This window comes from Pristiophorus japonicus, chromosome 22 (genome assembly GCF_044704955.1).
Source record: "Pristiophorus japonicus isolate sPriJap1 chromosome 22, sPriJap1.hap1, whole genome shotgun sequence".
NCBI lineage: Eukaryota > Metazoa > Chordata > Chondrichthyes > Pristiophoridae > Pristiophorus > Pristiophorus japonicus.
This window is the reverse complement of record NC_091998.1, coordinates 8,903,722-8,921,881: the sequence shown is the minus strand read 5'-3', so window position 1 is coordinate 8,921,881 and position 18,160 is coordinate 8,903,722. Positions and strand designations below refer to the sequence as shown.

The following is an 18,160-nucleotide window of genomic DNA, read 5'->3' as shown; positions in this document are numbered from 1 at the left end:
GCTGAGTCCATGATCAGATCAGCCATGATCTTATTGAATGGCGGAGCAAGCTCGAGGGGCCAAATGGCCGACCCCTGCTCCTATTTCTTATGTTCTTATGTTCTTGATCATCAACCTTGCATGGCATAAGCGGCAGTAGGGTTGCTACAATTGCTGTTCGATTCCCTAAGTTGGGGAGGAAGTAGTTGGCCGGCCTGCCACTCCTGATCATCAACCAGTGACCCCCCACTGGATATACGATCATACAAACAATGACGGACAGGTAAAGACCATCTAGTAGATCGAGTCAGTCTCACACAATTGCAATACCTTGTGTATCACAACTTATACATTTCACCCCACCCGAAACCACATGATCTCCTGGGACAGGCAAAATAATAGATAAGAAAACCCAGGCCAATTTGGGAAAAAAATCTGGGAAGTTCCTCTCTGACCCATCTAGGCGATCGAAACTAGTCCAGGAGACCACGCTGGTCATTAAGAACATAAGAAATAGGAGCAGGAATAGGCCGTACAGCTCCTCGGCTGATCACCGACCTCAACTCCACTTTCCCACCCGATCTCCATATCTCTTGATTCCCCCAAGACTCCAAAACTCTATCTATCTCAGCCTTGAATATATTCAGAGACTCAGCATCCACAGCCCCCGCTGAGGCAGAGAATTCCAAAGACCCTCTGAGTGAAGAAATTCCTCCTCATCTCTGTCTTAAATGACCGACCCTTTATCCTGAGACTGTGCCCCCTAGTTCTAGACTCCCCAGCCCGGGGGAAACAACCTCTCAGCATTTACCCTGTCAATCCCCTTTAGAAACTTGTATGTTTCAATGAGGTCACCTCTCATTCTTCTAAACTCCAGTGAGTATTGGCCCAATCTACTCAATCTCTCATCATAAGACAGCCCTCTCATCCCAGGAATCAATCTAGTGAACCTCTGTTGTACCGCCTCCAAGGCACGTATATCCTTCCTTCGATAAGGAGACCAAAACTGTGCGCAGTACGACAGGTGTGGTCTCACCAAGCCCCTGTACAATTGTAGCAAGACTTTCTTACTCTTATACTCCAAACCCCTTGCAGTAAAGGACAGCATGCCATTTGCCTTCCTTATTGCTTGCTGTACCTGCATGCTCGCTTTCTGTGTTTCTTGCACCCAATTTAAATTCCCTGCAGTACCTCCCTCCTGCCATGCCCATGTATGGTCACCATGTGAGGGTAGAGTTGGGCTTTGTCATGATGCCCTCGCCCCCTCTAGTCAACTAGCTTACTGACCAGCACTGTCAAGGCCAGCACGTGAATAATGGTCACTTGGACAACATAAGAAATAGGAGCAGGAGTAGGCCATACGGGCCCTCGAGCCTGCTCCGCCATTCAATACAATCATGGACTCAGGTCCATCATCATCATAGGCTGTCCCTCGAAATGAGGATGACTTGCTTCTACGCCGAAAAGGGATGAGTTCACATGTGTTTCAATGAAGGACCTAATATTCTGGATCCCGAACTACATCCTGAAGGGTGGAAGATGCCTGGCCGTGGATTTTTTTTAACGTGGGGTGGCCGTTGCACACCAGCCACCACACGGGCTTGACAGAGCGAGGTCTTGATCCAGTGGCAAGGGTTAACCAAGACAATTGGACACCAGCTCTGCTGCACGGACCTAGTGCACACACATATTGCAGTGTGGGCTGACCCATGCTGCCCCTGGGCCCTTCTGGGCCCCGAACTCACGTCTCCCCTGGGCCCCGATCTCAACCCTCTACGAAAAGGCTCAGGTCCACTTCCGTGCCCGCTCCCCATAACCCCTTATTCCCTTATCGCTTAAGGTACCAGAGCTTACCCTGCAATCAGGAGCAAAAATGTCATGTTTGTAAGAGGGCTGTGAGCTCTAGAATGATGGTAAGGAATGCGATAGGCAGTTTGTAAGTGGAGGCTAGAACCACTAACCCTCTTCTCCTGATCCAAACTACCTATGTTACTGCGGCAGGGAAGTTGTCTCCTTGGAACTAAACGGTGTGGAAAGTCTGGAATCTCACCGGAGGCCTGCCTGAGATATAACCCACCAGGAGTTTAAACCCCAAACATCTCTCGGAGCTCTGGGGTCCCTCCTGATCCACAGGCCTCGCCACCGTTCGCAAGCGGGCACTGCACAGAGGGGATTAAACACTGTGCAGACCCTGACCCAGACTCCCCCCTTTCACCTCGAGCTAAGAGAGCTTTGAGGCTCTTTTTTGTTTTAAGTGCGCTGGGAGTAACAGTACGGACGTGGGGGAGGGCAGAAAACCGAGCCAACAAGCTGCCAGAATGAACAATTAGCCTCCGAAGTAAAAGTTGCATTTTGCAGCCACTATAAGACATAACATTAACACTGGTGCTAATGTAACTTGGTGACTGTGATTTACACATTCAAATCCCATAGATGGTCAGAGCCAGAGTTGATTTAAATAAAGTATTTCATAAGAACATAAGAAATAGGAGCAGGAGTCGGCCATTCGGCCCCTTGAGCCTGCTCTACCATTCAATAAGATCATGGCTGATCTTCAGCTTCAACTCCACTTTCTAATCCACGATTAAGCCACCAAAAGCAACCGACCAACCGCCTTCCATGGCCGTTGGGCACCGTGGAGATGGAGGGTGTAATCGACACTGGAAATAATCCGGTGATTTCATTTATTAAGTTTCCTTTCTTTTGTGTGATTTGGTTTTATTAGTTCTGCCCTTCTAATAAGATCATGGCTGATCTGACCTTGGCCTCAACTCCACTTCCCTGCCCGCTCCCCTAGCACTTGACTCCCCTATCGTTCAAAAATGTGTCTATCTCCGCCTTAAATATATTCAATGACCCAGCCTCCACAGCTCTCTGGGGTAGAGAATTCCAAAGAATCACGACCCTGAGAGAAGAAATTCCTCTTCATCTCCATTTTAAATGAACGACCCTTCATTCTGAAACTATGCCCACTAGTTCTAGATTCCCCCACGAGGGGAAACAGCCTCTACATGTGTTAACAGCCTCTGCATCTACCCTATCAAGCCCCCTCAGAATCTTATGTGTCAATAAGGTCACCTCTCATTCTTCTAAACTCCAATGAGTACAGGCCCAACCTGCTCAACCTTTCCTCACAGGATAACCCCCTCATCCCAGGAATCAACCTCCTGAACCTTCTCTGAACTGTCTCTAATGCAAGTATATCCCTCCTTAAATAAGGAGAGCAAAACCTCACACTTGGTAAGTTACTGGTTGCAACAGCGGCACTCTAACCTATGCTACAGCTTTAATATCATGACTTTAATTGTTTACGCTAGGTTTATTCTGTTTGTGCTGATTGTTCTCAGTGTGCTTTCCACTGCCTCCTCGATACACAAAGGCCAGGAATTACACTGCGTGAATATCAGTGCACAAACCGGTTTCATCGCCTCATTTACAATTTCCCTTTTCCACTATTTTAAATGAGTTTGAGCCTCCTTTGAATTAGTGGGTGTGATATTTTTACAGTGCAATTTCATGGCCAATCATAGAATCACAGAAAATTACGAGACTGAAGGAGGCTATTTGGCCCATCGTATCCGTGCCGGCCTAATCTCACTTTACAGCTCTTGGTTCGTAGCCCTGTAGGTTACGGTTCTTTAAGTGCACATCCAAGTACCTTTTAAATGTGGTGAGGGTTTCTGCCTCTACCACCCTTTCAGGCAGTGAGTTCCAGACCCCCACAACCTTCTGGGTGAAGAAATATTTCCTCATCTCCCCTCTAATCCTCCCACCAATTACGTTAAATCTATTGTTATTGATCCCTCTGCTAAGGGAAATAGGTTCTTCCTATCCACTCTATCCACCCTTATAATTTTATACACCTCAATTAAATCTTCCCTCAGCCTCCTCTGTTCCAAGGAAAACAAACCCAGCCTATCCAATCTTTCCTCATCGCTAAAGTTTTCCAGTCCTGGCAACATCCTGGTAAATCTCCTCTGTACCCTCTCTCGTGCAATCACATCGTTCCTGTAACGTGGTGACCAGAACTGCCCGCAGTAGGCAGGAGCGGAGGTGCGGCGGCCCGGGAGCAGGGTGGAGGCCACGTCAGGGAGCAGTGCGAGCTGATGCAGGAGGGCAACCACTTGGAGAAGGGGCGACTGGATTGGACGTCACCAAAATCAAGGTCGTTGATTGGAGCGTGGGCAGGTACAGCAGGAGAGGCGGCAAGCAACAGAGGAACGGCGAGGTCGGAGCGAAGGAACGGCGAGACATTGTAGAGAACATAAACATAAGAACATAAGAATTAGGAACAGGAGTAGGCCATCTAGCCCCTCGAGCCTGCTCCGCCATTTAACAAGATCATGGCTGATCTGGCCGTGGACTCAGCTCCACTTACCCTTAATTCCCTTATTGGTTAAAAATCTATCTATCTGTGATTTGAATACATTCAATGAGCTAGCCTCAACTGCTTCCTTGGGCAGAGAATTCCACAGATTCACAACCCTCTGGGAGAAGAAATTCCTTCTCAACTCGGTTTTAAATTGGCTCCCCCGTATTTTGAGGCTGTGCCCCCTAGTTCTAGTCTCCCCGACCAGTGGAAACAACCTCTCTGCCTCGATCTTGTCTATCCCTTTCATTATTTTAAATGTTTCTATAAGATCACCCCTCATCCTTCTGAACTCCAACGAGTAAAGACCCAGTCTGCTCAATCTATCATCATAAGGTAACCCTCTCATCTCCGGAATCAGCCTAGTGAATCATCTCTGTACCCCCTCCAAAGCTAGTATATCCTTCCTTAAGTAAGGTGACCAGAACTGCACGCAGTACTCCAGGTGCGGCCTCATCAATACCCTATAGAGCGACGTGATCGGGGCCCAGGAGAGGCGTAAGTTCGGGGCCCAGAAGAGGCGAGGGCCCAGGGGCAGCACGGGCCTGCCCACACTGCAATATGTGTACGCAATAGGTCCGTGCAGAAGAGCTGGTCTCTAGTCGTCTTGGTTAACCCTTGCCACTGGACCAAGACCTAGCTCTGTCAAGCCCGTGTGGTGGCTGGTGTGCAACGGCCACCCCACGTTAAAAAAATCCACGCACAGGCATCTTCCACCCTTCAACATGTGGTTCGGGACCTGGAATATTAGGTCCTTCATTGAAACACCTGTGGAAGCAAGTCATCCTCGCTACGAGGGACTGCCTAAGAAGAAGACTCAGTACTTAAGCTGTGGCCTAACTCGTGTTGTATACAATTCTAAGATAACGTCCCTGCTCTTGTATTCTATGCCTCGGCTAATAAAGGAAAGCTTTCCGTATGTCTTTGTTTTTGACCAGTGACCAGGGTTTTTACAGGGGATGCACAAGTCAAGTTCTGAAATTGTTCCTGGAGGTTTTGGGAGGTGGGGGCACGATTCTATGCTTGTTTTTACACGGAGACCAGTGTCCTCGTCACCAGAATCAACAACTGCGCGGTTACTGCTGTTTTATCAGCACTGAACGATATGTTTAATTGCTGGAAACCTTGGCAGAGGGGTCATCAACCAGGGCACATAGATTTAAAGTAATTGGGGGAAGGTTTAGAGGGAATTTGAGGGCCGATCTCGTCACCCAGAGGACAGTGGGTGTTTGGAACTCATTCCCTGAAAGGGTGGTAGAGGCAGAAACCCTCACCACACTTAAAAAGTACTTGGATGTGCACTTGAAGCGCCGTAACCTGCAGGGCTACGGACCTGGTGCTGGAAAGTGGGATTAGACTGGATGACTCTTGGTCGGCCGGCGCGGACACGATGGGCCGAAATGGCCTCCTTCCGCGCTGTAAATTTCTATGAGTCCATGAGAAACAATGCCTGTTAATGTCTTGGTACGACCGGGCTTCCTTCACGATTAGCGTTATCGATCAGAATTGGACACGGACATACACAGGGAGAGCTGCGTCGGGGGACTGAGGCCTTTCGAGCATCACTTTAACACAACACAAAAGAACAATGCTTAAGTGAAACAGCTCGTGTGATTAAGTGCGGTCTGCATGTGACAGAACTAGCACATCAGCAGCGGATAAATCATTGCTATGATAGAGAATTAACCCTGGGCTTGGATGCACTCTCGGCAAGAGATTTATTAAAATCAGCTCATTACTTAATTAAAAACCATCTTTGCTGGAAGATGTGCACTAAATCGCACCCTCCATAACATTTACAGATGCAATTTCTGTCAGACAAGTTAAGGGGAGGAATAGAGTGTTGATTTGAAAAAGTCAATGCCAATTAATTCAGCCTGACAATACTCCTGACCGGTTCCAACAAACATAGCACAGCCCTTAAGCGCATCACTGAGTGTACAATGTTTGATCGGTTTATCATAGGTACACATATAAAGGTGTTTTTAGGTAGCCAGACTGAACCACCTCTCTGCCCCATTTTGGTTTCCACCGATGCTATTCTTCACTGAGCACTGAACAACTGAAGCAGACAAATCCTGTGGGGCGCTAAAGACCGAAAATATACTGCCTCCCCATTGCTGCTGACACCCAGTACTGGGAGAAATGAGCTGCTACCTTTTGCTGCACATTTAACAATGTACCTGAAAGGTAATCACATCAGCTCACACTTCCTGCAGGGAGCCACACTCACAGGCATTGCAGATCCGAGATAGGTCGGTCTACCACATGATTATAGTTCTCCAGCCCTGGTGCATTCCCAGTAGATCTAACTCCGCATTAAAACAGCGGGCACTGCCAGATGCCACTACGCCTCCTTTCCGATCTCCACCCACTGATCTCCGCCCCCTCACAATCTCCGCCCCCTCCCGATCTCCACTCCCTTCCGATCCCCGCCCCACCCCCGATCCCCGCTCCGATCCCCACTCCGATCTCCACCCCCTCCCAATCTCCACCCCCTCCCAATCCCTGCCCCTGATCCCCTCCCCCTTACAATCCCTAGTCCCCTGAACTCCGCGCCCAACGAATTGTAATGTATGCACCCGTGAGCATGCTCACAGGTTTGTGGAGCTGTTGAGTTGGGAGTGGCTTAGCCAGTCACGTGCCATTCACAAGACTCAATAAAACCCCAGCCAGTTGGGTTCGGGGATCCACGATGGGGCAGGTGGTTGTGAGCCCGGTGGATGAACTGGTAATGTGTCGTGTGATTGTTAAACCTTTGCTAATAAACCAACTAGTTCTTAATAGCAATGTGTTGCTGTGAATTCTTAAGCAAAGAACCCATGAAGCAAATACATTACACCAATCTCCGCCCCCTCCCACTCTCCGCCGCTCTCCGCCCCCACCCTCCTGAACCGCCAGTAGGTCCTGTGCCCGTGTCCCCAATGGCCAATCTTTGTGTTCTTCACGACAAATGTACTGCCTCTTGGGGCGTGACCCCAGCACACCAGTCGCGTCCCAAGTACAACACAGAGCGGATTTCGCTTGGGGCAATTGCTCACCAGATTCAGATCGATCGCCGCTGGGTTCCCACCCGAATTCAGGAGTGAACCAATCTCCAGGCCGAATGGTTTTGTGATACCAGAGGAGGGGATGATGACCTTTAAATGGAGCATGCTTTACTGCAAGAACGCACTGCTGCCCTTGGGACTGACATTAAATCGCATGACTGTCTGGGATCAAATAGTTGGGTTGATTTGATCATAATTCACAAGAATTCTCTGAATCAGATTATTGCTACTAATATTTTTGTAAACTGGATTAGCGCGCTATCCTTTCTGCAGAGTGAGGTACAATAAAGGCACGTTAATGTGCAGTGCTGCAGACCAAAGTAGCCACTTTGGAATGCCTGACATTGATAACACACTGTCTGTCTGGACAAACCCAGCCAGCAACGTCTTTGGTCTTTCAGTGCTACCGAGCGACAGCTAGTTTGGAACACAAAGCTTCCCAGACAACAAGATGTGACAATCCCAGCCCGCGACCTTCTGTGACTGATGCCTCTCACTGGTCGCAAACTCTGCACAAACACAATAGGGCCATCGCCGCTCTGGCGGTAAACCCACGCAACGATCGCTCACCCATAATCGGGCGGGTTCTTTAAGGGCTGGGCAATCTGCACCTCCAGTTACCCCCCCGATCTAGGCTAGAGGAAAGAGTCCCAAGCCTTTTCAATCCTCACTGATAGTTCTACCAGCTCATGTTATTGATATCCCTGACTTTAAACAGAGCAAAAAATATCTTCAATAATAAAATGAAAATATTGTAATCTGTTTTATCTCCCATCTTTAGTGTCTGCTCTGGTTTAGATGATGAAATCTGCCATAAGATTCTTGGGCTCAAAATTTGACCAATTGCATTTTACAAACCAACTGACTGGTGTTGACTAGTCTCTATTGGTGTTAGTTTTTACTCAGCTGTGGCTCAGTGGGCAGCACCCTCGCCTCTGAGTCAGAAGGTTGTCGGTTCAAGTCCCACTCCAGGGACTTGAGCACAAAAATCTAAGCTGACACTCCCAGTGCAGTGCTGAGGGAGTGCTGCACTGTTGGAGGTGCCGTCTTTTGGATGAGACGTTAAACCGAGGTGCTCTCTCAGGTGGACGTAAAAGATCCCATGGCACTATTTTGAAAAAGAGCAGGGAAGTTCTCTTCGGTGTCCTGGGGCCAATATTTATCCCTCAGTCAACATAACAAAAACAGATTATCTGGTCACTATCACATTGTTGTTTGTGGGAGCTTGCTGTGCGCAAATTGGCTGTCGTGTTTCCCACAATACGACAGTGACTACACTCTGAAAATACTTCATTGGCTGTAAAGCGTTTTGGGACGTGCGGTGGTCGTGAAAGTCGCTATATAAACGCAAGTCCCTCTTTCTTTCAGTTGACATCCTTGTATCACAAGAAGTGAAAATAGGAGAATGGGGTCAGTGCGGGGCAGAGCGTCGGGTGGGGCGGATACACAGGCCGCAGCGGAAACGTGCTCCCGCCGGCATGGGGGCAATTGTGGATGGGTCACGCCATCCACCTGCCCTCGGTCGGAAAGGCCTTACACCCCCCCCCCCCCGCCCGCTATCACCTCTTCGAGACAGTAACGGGCCTTAAAAAACCGGGCAACATCGGCCCCAATCTGTTTTTGTTATTTGATTGAGGGATAAATATTGGCCCCAGGACACTGGGGATAACTCCCCTGCTCGTCTTCGAAATAGTGCCGTGGGATCTTTTACCTCCGCCTGAGAGAGCAGACGGGGCCTCGGTTTAACGTCTCATCCGAAAGACGGCACCTCTGACAGTGCAGCACTCCCTCAGCACTGCACCGGGAGTGTCAGCCGAGATTTTTGTGCTCAAGTCCCTTCGTGGGACTTGAACCCACAACCTTCTGACTCAGAGGCGAGAGTGCTGCCCACTCAGCCCCGGTTGACGTTTTCTTCTTTCTTTGCAGCATCAGAAGCACAGGAGTGTTCAGTCCAGTTTGAACAGCACAGCCACACACCAGAGGATTGAGCTCGCGTACTTACGAGGGCCATCGGCTGGGCCGTAGTTGATATAAAAGGCTCCAATTAGCAGCAGGATGATGGTTCTCCAGGTAACCTTCCGCAACAACTGCAGTCGGTGAATGCCCCGGCGTAGCATGGCGCCGAAGGACAAGGCCACAGACGTACCAATGATGAACACAAACCTGAGAACAGATCACAAATTACTCGATGTCGCATACACTTTTTGATTGGATGCATCCCAACGAGAAAGGCCCAAGCTGATGGACAGTGTGCCTGGCGGAGCCACACAATCGAAATTAGGGTAGGGCTTAGTCAAAGAGGTTGGTTTTAAGGAGCGTCTTGACGGAGGAAAGTGAGGTAGAGAGGCGGAGAGGTTTAGGGATGGAGCTTGGGACCCAGGCAACAGAAGGCACGGCCACCGATGGTTGAGCGATTATAATCAGGGATGCTCAAGAGGGCAGAATTAGAGGAGCGCAGACATCTTGGGGGGGGGGGGGGGTTGTGGGGCTGTAGGAGATTACAGAGATAGGGAGGGGCGAGGCCATGGAGGGATTTGTAAACAAGGATGAGAATTTTGAAATCGAGGCGTTGCTTAACCGGGAGCCAATGTAGGTCGGCGAGCACAGGGGGTGATGGGTGAGTGGGACTTGGTGCGAGTTAGGACACGGGCTGCCGAGTTTTGGATCACCTCTAGTTTACGTGGGTAGAATGTGGGAGGCCAGCCAGGAGTGCGTTGGAATAGTCAAGTCTGGAGGTAACAAAGGCATGGATGAGGGCAATTAGGGATGGGCAATAAATGCTGGCCTTGCCAGTGACGTCCACATCCCGGAACAAATAAAAAAAACATTTCCTAAAAATGATTACTGACAGCCCTACAGTATGGCACCCGGTTTCTATCTAATAGTCCATATTGACCAATTTAAGGGCAGTCCCACGCATAGGAGGCAAATGGCAAGTGTGAGTTCATCAGCTTGATAAAACCACCGCAGTTCGTTAAATGTTTGCACAAAATATTCACCCTGCACTAAGAACATAAAAAAAAAGACTGACTAAACCAAAATTTCTGGCTCCGGAGGAGCTTATGTTTCATTAATAATGGACTGTTTACATCAATTTCCATTATCATCCATTGCAAGCCCACGTGGGCCAAGCTACATTAGAGTGCGGCAGGAGACAAATGGAAATGTCTGTGAATCGGGTTTTGTGCTGAATTGTAAGGTGGAGATTTGGGCCTAGTAAAGTGTCTTCAGATATCAGGTGCATGCGTATAACAGCGGCTGATTGAACAACGTCCAGTTTGCGCCCCACTCGAGATGAATTTCTAGGTCCGTATATTTGGGAAAAAAAAGGTTAATTTTGCGTGTGTCAAAAATTGTCAGCTTTTTCTGACGTTTGTGATATCAACCTTATTTTGCCTTCGTTGTTAATGAGAATGTGCACAGGGAGTGCTGCTCAGGGGGTTTATTAAAGGGCTGGTTGTGTTCGGAGGGAGTGCCACTCAGGAAGCTCTACATAGGTTGGTTTTCTGAGAGACAGCATCATTCAGGAGGCTCAATGAAAATTTGAAAGAAAGAAGTATTGGAAATCGGAAAGAAATGCAGAAAATGCTGGTTACACTCAGCCACTCCGGCAGCTTTGAACTGTTAGTTCTGGTGAAAGATTGTCCCTGAAACATTAACTGGTCCGTTCGCTCCACAGATGCTGACAAACCGGCTGATTGTGTCCAACATGGTCTGTTTTTGGTCCTATGAACGGTGGGCTTGTTTCAGACAAGGTGCTTCAGAACTTCATCAAACATTTGGATAATTTAAAGTGTTAATCAGGAGGCCCACTAAAGGCCAGGCCTATTCATAGAGTCACAGAAATTTACAGCACGGAAGGAGGCCATTTCGGCCCATCGTGTCTGCAGTGGCCGACCAAGAGCTATCCAGCCTAATCCCACTTTCCAGCTCTTGGTCCATAGCCCTGTAGGTTACGGCACTTCAAGTGCACATCCAAGTACTTTTTATTGAGAGGGAGGATAGGTCTATTCAGAGTGAGGTCAGTTGGGAGGGTGGGGCCTACTCAGGGGGTGGTCAGTCAGGAGGGCGGGGTCTATTCAGGGGGTCAGTCAGGAGGTCGGGGCCTATTCAGGGGGTCGGTTGAGAGGGCGGGGTCTATTCAGGGGGTCAGTCAGGAGGGTGGGGCCTATTCAGAGGGAAGTCAGTCAGGAGGGCGGGGCTTGTTCAGGGGTCAGTCGGGAGGGCGTGTCCTATTCAGGGGGTCAGTCAGGAGGGTGGGGTCTATTCAGAGGGTCAGTCAGGAGGGCGGTGCCTATTCAGAGGGAAGTCAGTCAGGAGGGCGGGGCCAATTCAGAGGGAAGACAGTCAGGAGGGCCTATTCAGACGGTCAGTCAGGAGGGCGGAGCCTATTCAGAGGGAGCTTCAGTCAGGAGGCTAACCAAAGGAACGGTTTGATTCAGAGAAGGAACCATTCCAGAGATTCATTACACGTCTGGTTTATTCAAAGGGAACATCATTTAGGAGGCTGAATAAAGGGCTAGCTTGTCCAGAATGGGCATCGCTCAGGAAGTTCAAAGGGTTAGGCTGTTTCAGAGAAGGTCTCACTCTGGAGACTCAATCAATGTTTGGTTTGTTGAAAGGTTGGATCACTCAACAGGCTCACTGAAGGAATGGCTCGAAGATGAGCCGTCAATCCCCTGTTAAAATAGCGGAGAAAGAAATTCTTTATGAGTGTGTTAAAAATTCATGTGCTAACATTCAGACGACCTAAATTTAAGGCCAAAAATGTTCTCGTGGAATATAACTCATTCCAACAAAAGAAACTGCAGTTACTAAAGGTACAAGACCATGGCAAGCAATCGGCCAAACTATGGGTTTGGACCGAGTCTGTTGTCTGAAATTTAAAAAAAATCTTTATCAATTGATTATTTTGCAATAATAAAACAAGTCATAGCGCTTTGTTAAATAAACACAGTCACTGATCTTCACAACAGCAGCTTGGAGCTTCTCTCATTGCTGATTGGTGTAATGAGTATTCAGAGAATTCTGTTCCTAGCTGGATCAGAAATTATGTTTAATAGAAGCAGTTAAGCCTCGGAACAGGAAATGAAGAATGATATGTTTGTACCAGCATTTTATTTTTCTAGTTACTGTCTGTATTTTGGCTGAGGGGTGTCTGTTTTCGTCAATTGGCAGTGGTTTTCTCTGGGTCACAAGGTCGTGGCTTTGACTCCCGCTCCAGGAATACCTCATGAGCCAGAGGCGACATGAGGAAAAACTTTTTTACGCAACGAGTGGTTAGGATCTGGAACGCGCTGCCTGATAGGGCGGCGGAGGCAGATTCAATAGCAGCCTTCAAACGGGAATTTGACAAATACTTGAAGGAGATAAAATTGCCGGGATACGGGGAAAGAGCGGGGGAATGGGACTGAGTGGACTGCTCTTCAAAAGAGCCAGCGCAGACTCGATGGGCCGAATGTGGTACTATTCTATGATCCTATAATCTGGGCTGTAAGCAATGTTCCGCGCATGCACAGTTTTTCTATTTAAAAGTGGGTCAGAAGGTTTGAGTCCCACTCCAGGAACTTGAGCACATAAATCTAGGCTGACACTCCCAGTGCAGTGCTGAGGGAGCGCCGCACTGTTGGAGGTGCCGTCTTTCGGATGAGACGTTAAACCGAGGCCCTGTCTGCTCTCTCAGGTGGACGTAAAAGATCCAACGGCACTATTTCGAAGAAGAGCAGGGGAGTTATCCCCGGTGTCCTGGGGCCAATATTTATCCCTCAATCAACATAACAAAAAAAACAAGATTATGTGGTCATTATCACATTGCTGTTTGTGGGAGCTTGCTGTGCGCAAATTGGCTGCCGCGTTTCCCACATTACAACAGTGACTGCACTCCAAAGGTACCTAATTGGCTGTAAAGGGCTTTGAGACGTCTGGTGGTCGCGAAAGGCGCTATATAAATGCAAGTCTGTCTTTTTTTCTTTCTATCAGGCAGCGCAGGAGCTGCAGAGCGCTGCACTGTCGCGCAGCTTAAAGGGAACGTTGGCTGACACTGCAGTGCTGTTGAGGGAGCGCTTCAGCATCAGAACTGTCTTCTTCAGATGCGATATTAAACCAAAGAGTGGGGGGAGAAGGTTCACTGGGTGTCCTGGCCAACATTCCCCCTTCAATCTGCACCAACCACAAAACAGATGAACCGGTTTGTCATCTTGTTGCTGGCTGCAGGATCTTGCTGCTATTGCTGCTCACCTGGGCAATAACAGACCGGTACTTCAGAGTAATTCATTGCACGTGAAGCACTTGGAGGCAGTGTTGAAAGATGTGATGAGGTGCTTTATAAATGCAAGTCTTTCTTCTTCTGGATTGTGTTTATCTTGAGTCAACTCTCATTAGTGCCACACTGTGACGTCCACAATCCCTCGGTAAATCAACTATTGTGGAGCTGGTTAAGCTCCATCTAACGTATCTCCACAATGTATGCCATTAATGTTAATGGTTTGTGAAGTGGATAATAATTCTCTGCCTGTGACTGTCTCAATCTTTTTAAAGTGCTTTATTGACCACCAGACTGTATCATAACCACAATCGTACTGAGACAGGACCCTGATTGTCCTTCGCTCCGTTATCTAACTTTTTGACATCATACTCAGCAATAGATTAGCTACTATGATTTGTTGTTTGCACAGCTCTGGTCCAGCCCAGTCTGGGGCGAGCACCACTTCCCGTGGCTCTGTTGGACACAATGCAGCAGCGTGTGGAATACCTCATCCACACAAGTCTTGCAAAAACAATCTTGTCCCTCTTCAAGTTCCCTTGGAGTGCACGGCCACAGATCCCTAAAGGTAGCAGGCCAGGTGGATAAGGTGGTTGAGAAGGTATACGGAATACTTGCCTTTATTAGCCGGGGCACTGAATACAAGAGCAGGGAGGTTATGCTTGAACTGTATAAAACACTAGTTATGCCACAGCAAGAGTATTGCGTTGGCTGCCGCGTTTGCCACATTACAACAGTGACTAAACTCCAAAAGTACCTCATTGGCTGTAAAGCGCTTTGGGACGTCCGGTGGTCATGAAAGGCGCTATAGAAATGTTTCGCTCTGAAGTTAGGAAACACTTCTATAGCAAAGGGTGATAGAGGTTTGGAACTCTCATCTGCAAACTTTCTCAAGAGAGAGTTTGAAACTCTCTTCCTTGCATAGAATGCTAGGACAATTGTTCATTTTAAATCTGAGATTGATAGATTTTTGTTAACCAAAGGTATTAAAGGATAGGGGGCCAAAGGCGGGTAGAGGGAGTTAGGTCACAGATCTGCCATGATCTCATTGAATGGCGGACCAGGCTCGAGGGGCTAATTGGCCTCCTCCTGTTCCTATGTTCACATGGCAGAACTTAGGTAGGAGCCAGCCCTTTGTTCAATTGCCCGGGAAACATCCCTCCCTCAACCAACCAAACACCTCCATCAGAAAAACTGACTGATTGTTCATTCAGCTCATCTGTTGTTTGTGAGATTTTGCTGTACACAATTGGCTACTGTCTTTGTGCAAATAACAACACTTCAAACATAAATCATTGGATGTGAAATGCTTGACTCCCTGAGGGCGGAATCAGACCTTATGTCAGTCGAAGTTCATTCTTTCTTTCTAGATCATTCTTCTATATTGCTGCAAAATCAGAAATGTGGCTTTACCCAACAAGGACCTCCAACCTGAGATTTCAGCTGAACAAGGTTCTCCATCTTGTCTGATCCCATCCTCCCGCTCTCCTGTATGGCCCAGAGACGTGGACCATGTGCAGTAGACACCTCAAATTGCTGGAGAAATACCACCAACGATGTCTCCGCAAGATCCTGCAAATCTCCTGGGAGGACAGACGCACCAACGTCAGTGTCCTCGATCAGGCCAACATCCCCAGCATCGAAGCACTGACCGCACTCGACCAGCTCCGTTGGGCGGGCCACATTGTCTGCATGCCCGACACAAGACTCCCAAAACAAACGCTCTACTCGGAATTACTACACGGCAAGCAAGCCCCAGATGGGCAGAGGAAACGTTTCAAGGACACCCTCAAAGCCTCCTTGATAAAGTGCAACATCCCCACCGACACCTGGGAGTTCCTGGCCAAAGACCACCCTAAGTGGAGGAAGAGCATCTGGGAGGGTGCTGAGCACCTCGAGTCTTGTCGCCGAGAGCATGCAGAAACCAAGCGCAGGCAGCGGAAGGAGCGTGCGGCAAACCCACCCACCCACCCACCCTCTCCTCCAACCACTGTCTGTCCCACCTTGGCAGAGACTGTAATTCCTGTATTGGACTGTTCAGTCATCTGAGAACTCACTATTAGTGTGGAAGCAAGTCTTCCTCAATTTCGAGGGACTGCCTATGATGATGGTGAGAATAGCAACCCTACAGTCATCCCATCATCACATCCAGCTGCTTCTTCAATGAGCTAAGTCAACCATTTTTCCTGGCAAGATGATCCAACTGTTGATTGCCCTTTAGAATCACATCGTCTATCAAGGTGCACACATCAATCATCGTGCATTGCTGCTGATAACACAGTCCATCACAGGACTGTTCCCATCTCACTTTGGAGTTTGCAGTTTTTGTTGAAGCCAGATGTATAAATGTATAATAAAAACATCATGCAACTGGGCTGCAACCATGGACAAAAGAAAGACAGACTTGGATTTCTACAGCGCTTTTCATAACCACCGGACGTCTCAAAGTGCTTTACAGCCAATGAAGTACTTTTTAAGTGTAGTCACTGTCTTAATGCAATGAGAATTGTTGGTACGAATGCATAGACAGTTTTATACTCCATTATTGCTTACCAAGGCATCACGAGGTCAGCAATAGTCAATCCTGCAAGAGATGAAATAAAGAGTTTTATAAAGAGTACACACAAAGTGACAGACATGCTAGATTTCTGCACTTTTCTCAGATTTCCATAGCTTTTATTCGGCCATAATGCCACATCACCTTCCCCATCCACCCCCTCTCTACATCTCTCCCCATCTTCAAAAGCCTCTCGTCTCTTCCCCCGTTCCTTCAGTCTTCTAACTCTTGCCCTGACTGGAAGCACCGGGCCTCCCCTCATCGTCTCCCTCCAGTGGAACCAGCGAGATTAGCAACTGATGGCGGGGGGGGCTGCAGGGTCTTGTTTCATAAACGTTCAGCTTCTACTCTGCACCAATTACACATTTATTCCAGTGTCCATCTTGGCATTAGAACATGCAATCCCCCCACCCCGCCTCAAAGAAAGATTTATTAAGCTTCCTGCCGAGTACTGTATGTAGTAATTGGATGTTTAGTGTATGGCCTGCAAGCTTATGCTTCCTGCAAAATTGACTTGAGGTCTAAAACCTTCAGGAATACGAGGATCAATAATACCAGAGACTCAGGTTGCAGACCTCTGGTGAATATTAATTCTTGAATAATTTTTGATTTATTGCTTCCAGGAGAGAATTACTTTGATCCAATGGACAGGAGGTTGTACTTTCAGTGCTGTGCATGCAATTTTCACTGCATTAGACATCGCAAAGTCTAATGCCTTGTACCTGCTGCTGCACAGCATTCGACTAGTATTTGGAGAGCTGAGAATTCCAGCCTTTCCCAGGGCACCAAACTGGACTGGCTTCCAGATGTTTTTTTTTTTATATACAGTTCTTGGCCACGGCCCAAGGTGATGTGACCTGCCGTGTGACATCAGCGAGGCTCCATTTTGGTAAGGGGGAAATAATCTGTGGCAGTAACTGTAAAATGTACACACCGGTGAGGATGCTCACAGCTTTGTAGAGCTGTTGATACGCTCGCGCCAGGGTGTCCCTGGAGATGGAGCACGCGCTGTCCAACGGTACGCTCGCGGCCTTCCGCGAGAGGTGGGCGCTGGAGGGACTGGAGTGCATCATCACCCCGGGCAACCACATTTTAGTTTGACCATTTAAGGTTCACAAAGTTTTATCTGTTAATTTGTTGGTTCTGGTGTCCCTTTAATAAGGGGGCACTCGGTTTTATTGTTTAATTAAAATAGTTGTAGAGCTGTTGAGTGGGAGTGGCTTAGCCAGTCACATGATGCTCAGAAGACTCAATAAAACCCCAGCCAGTTGGGTTCGGGGAATCCACGATGAGGCAGGTGGTTGTGAGCCTGGTGGATGAACTGGTAATGTGCAGTGTGATTGTTAAACCTTTGTTAATAAACCAACTAGTTCTTAGTGGTGATGTGTTGCTTTGATTTCTTAAGCAAAGAACACATGAAGCAAATACATTACATTAACGACACCAGCTGAATGGATCTCCCAGCCTGAAGCACAGCAGCATCGAGACAGCTATGGAAACATCCACCATCCAGTTCATCCCCTCTCCTGTCAGGCGGACAATGCGGAGACGCGGTGAGGGACGGGTTAAAAAAAAATTAAATCAAGCCCAGACATGTCAGTTAACAGATGAGCCTTGTCACCGGGTGTCCCTTTCTATCTCCATCTCTTTGCTTGTCTCTCGCTCTCTGAGCGAATCTCTGCTTCGCCTAAACAACAGTCGGCACACTCCATTGTGTGTGCAGTGCTTGGAGACATTTCTGACACGTGATAAACTGCGGTGCAAATACAGCTGCTGCATTCTGCACCCCTCTTTTGATCTCAATTTTGTCCCTCGTGGGGGAATCTGGAACTAGGGGGCATAGTTTCAGTATAAGAGGCCACCCATTTAAAACGGAGATGAGCAGGAATTTTTTCTCTCAGAGAGTCGTGAATCTGTGGAATTCTCTGCCTCAGAGAGCTGCG

General features: G+C 48.1%; 1 protein-coding gene across 1 annotated transcript in view; it reads right to left on the bottom strand.

The window, feature by feature from the left end:
• Positions 1-18,160, bottom strand: part of LOC139235170 (heparan-alpha-glucosaminide N-acetyltransferase-like) — a 245,718-nt gene that overhangs the window by 82,048 nt on the left and 145,510 nt on the right. The window contains exons 8-9 of the mRNA XM_070866390.1: positions 16,214-16,244; positions 9,401-9,561 (exon numbers count right to left, since the gene is read on the bottom strand). Coding sequence (XP_070722491.1) covers positions 9,401-9,561; positions 16,214-16,244 — 192 coding nt within the window. The remainder of the gene's footprint in view (positions 1-9,400; positions 9,562-16,213; positions 16,245-18,160) is intronic.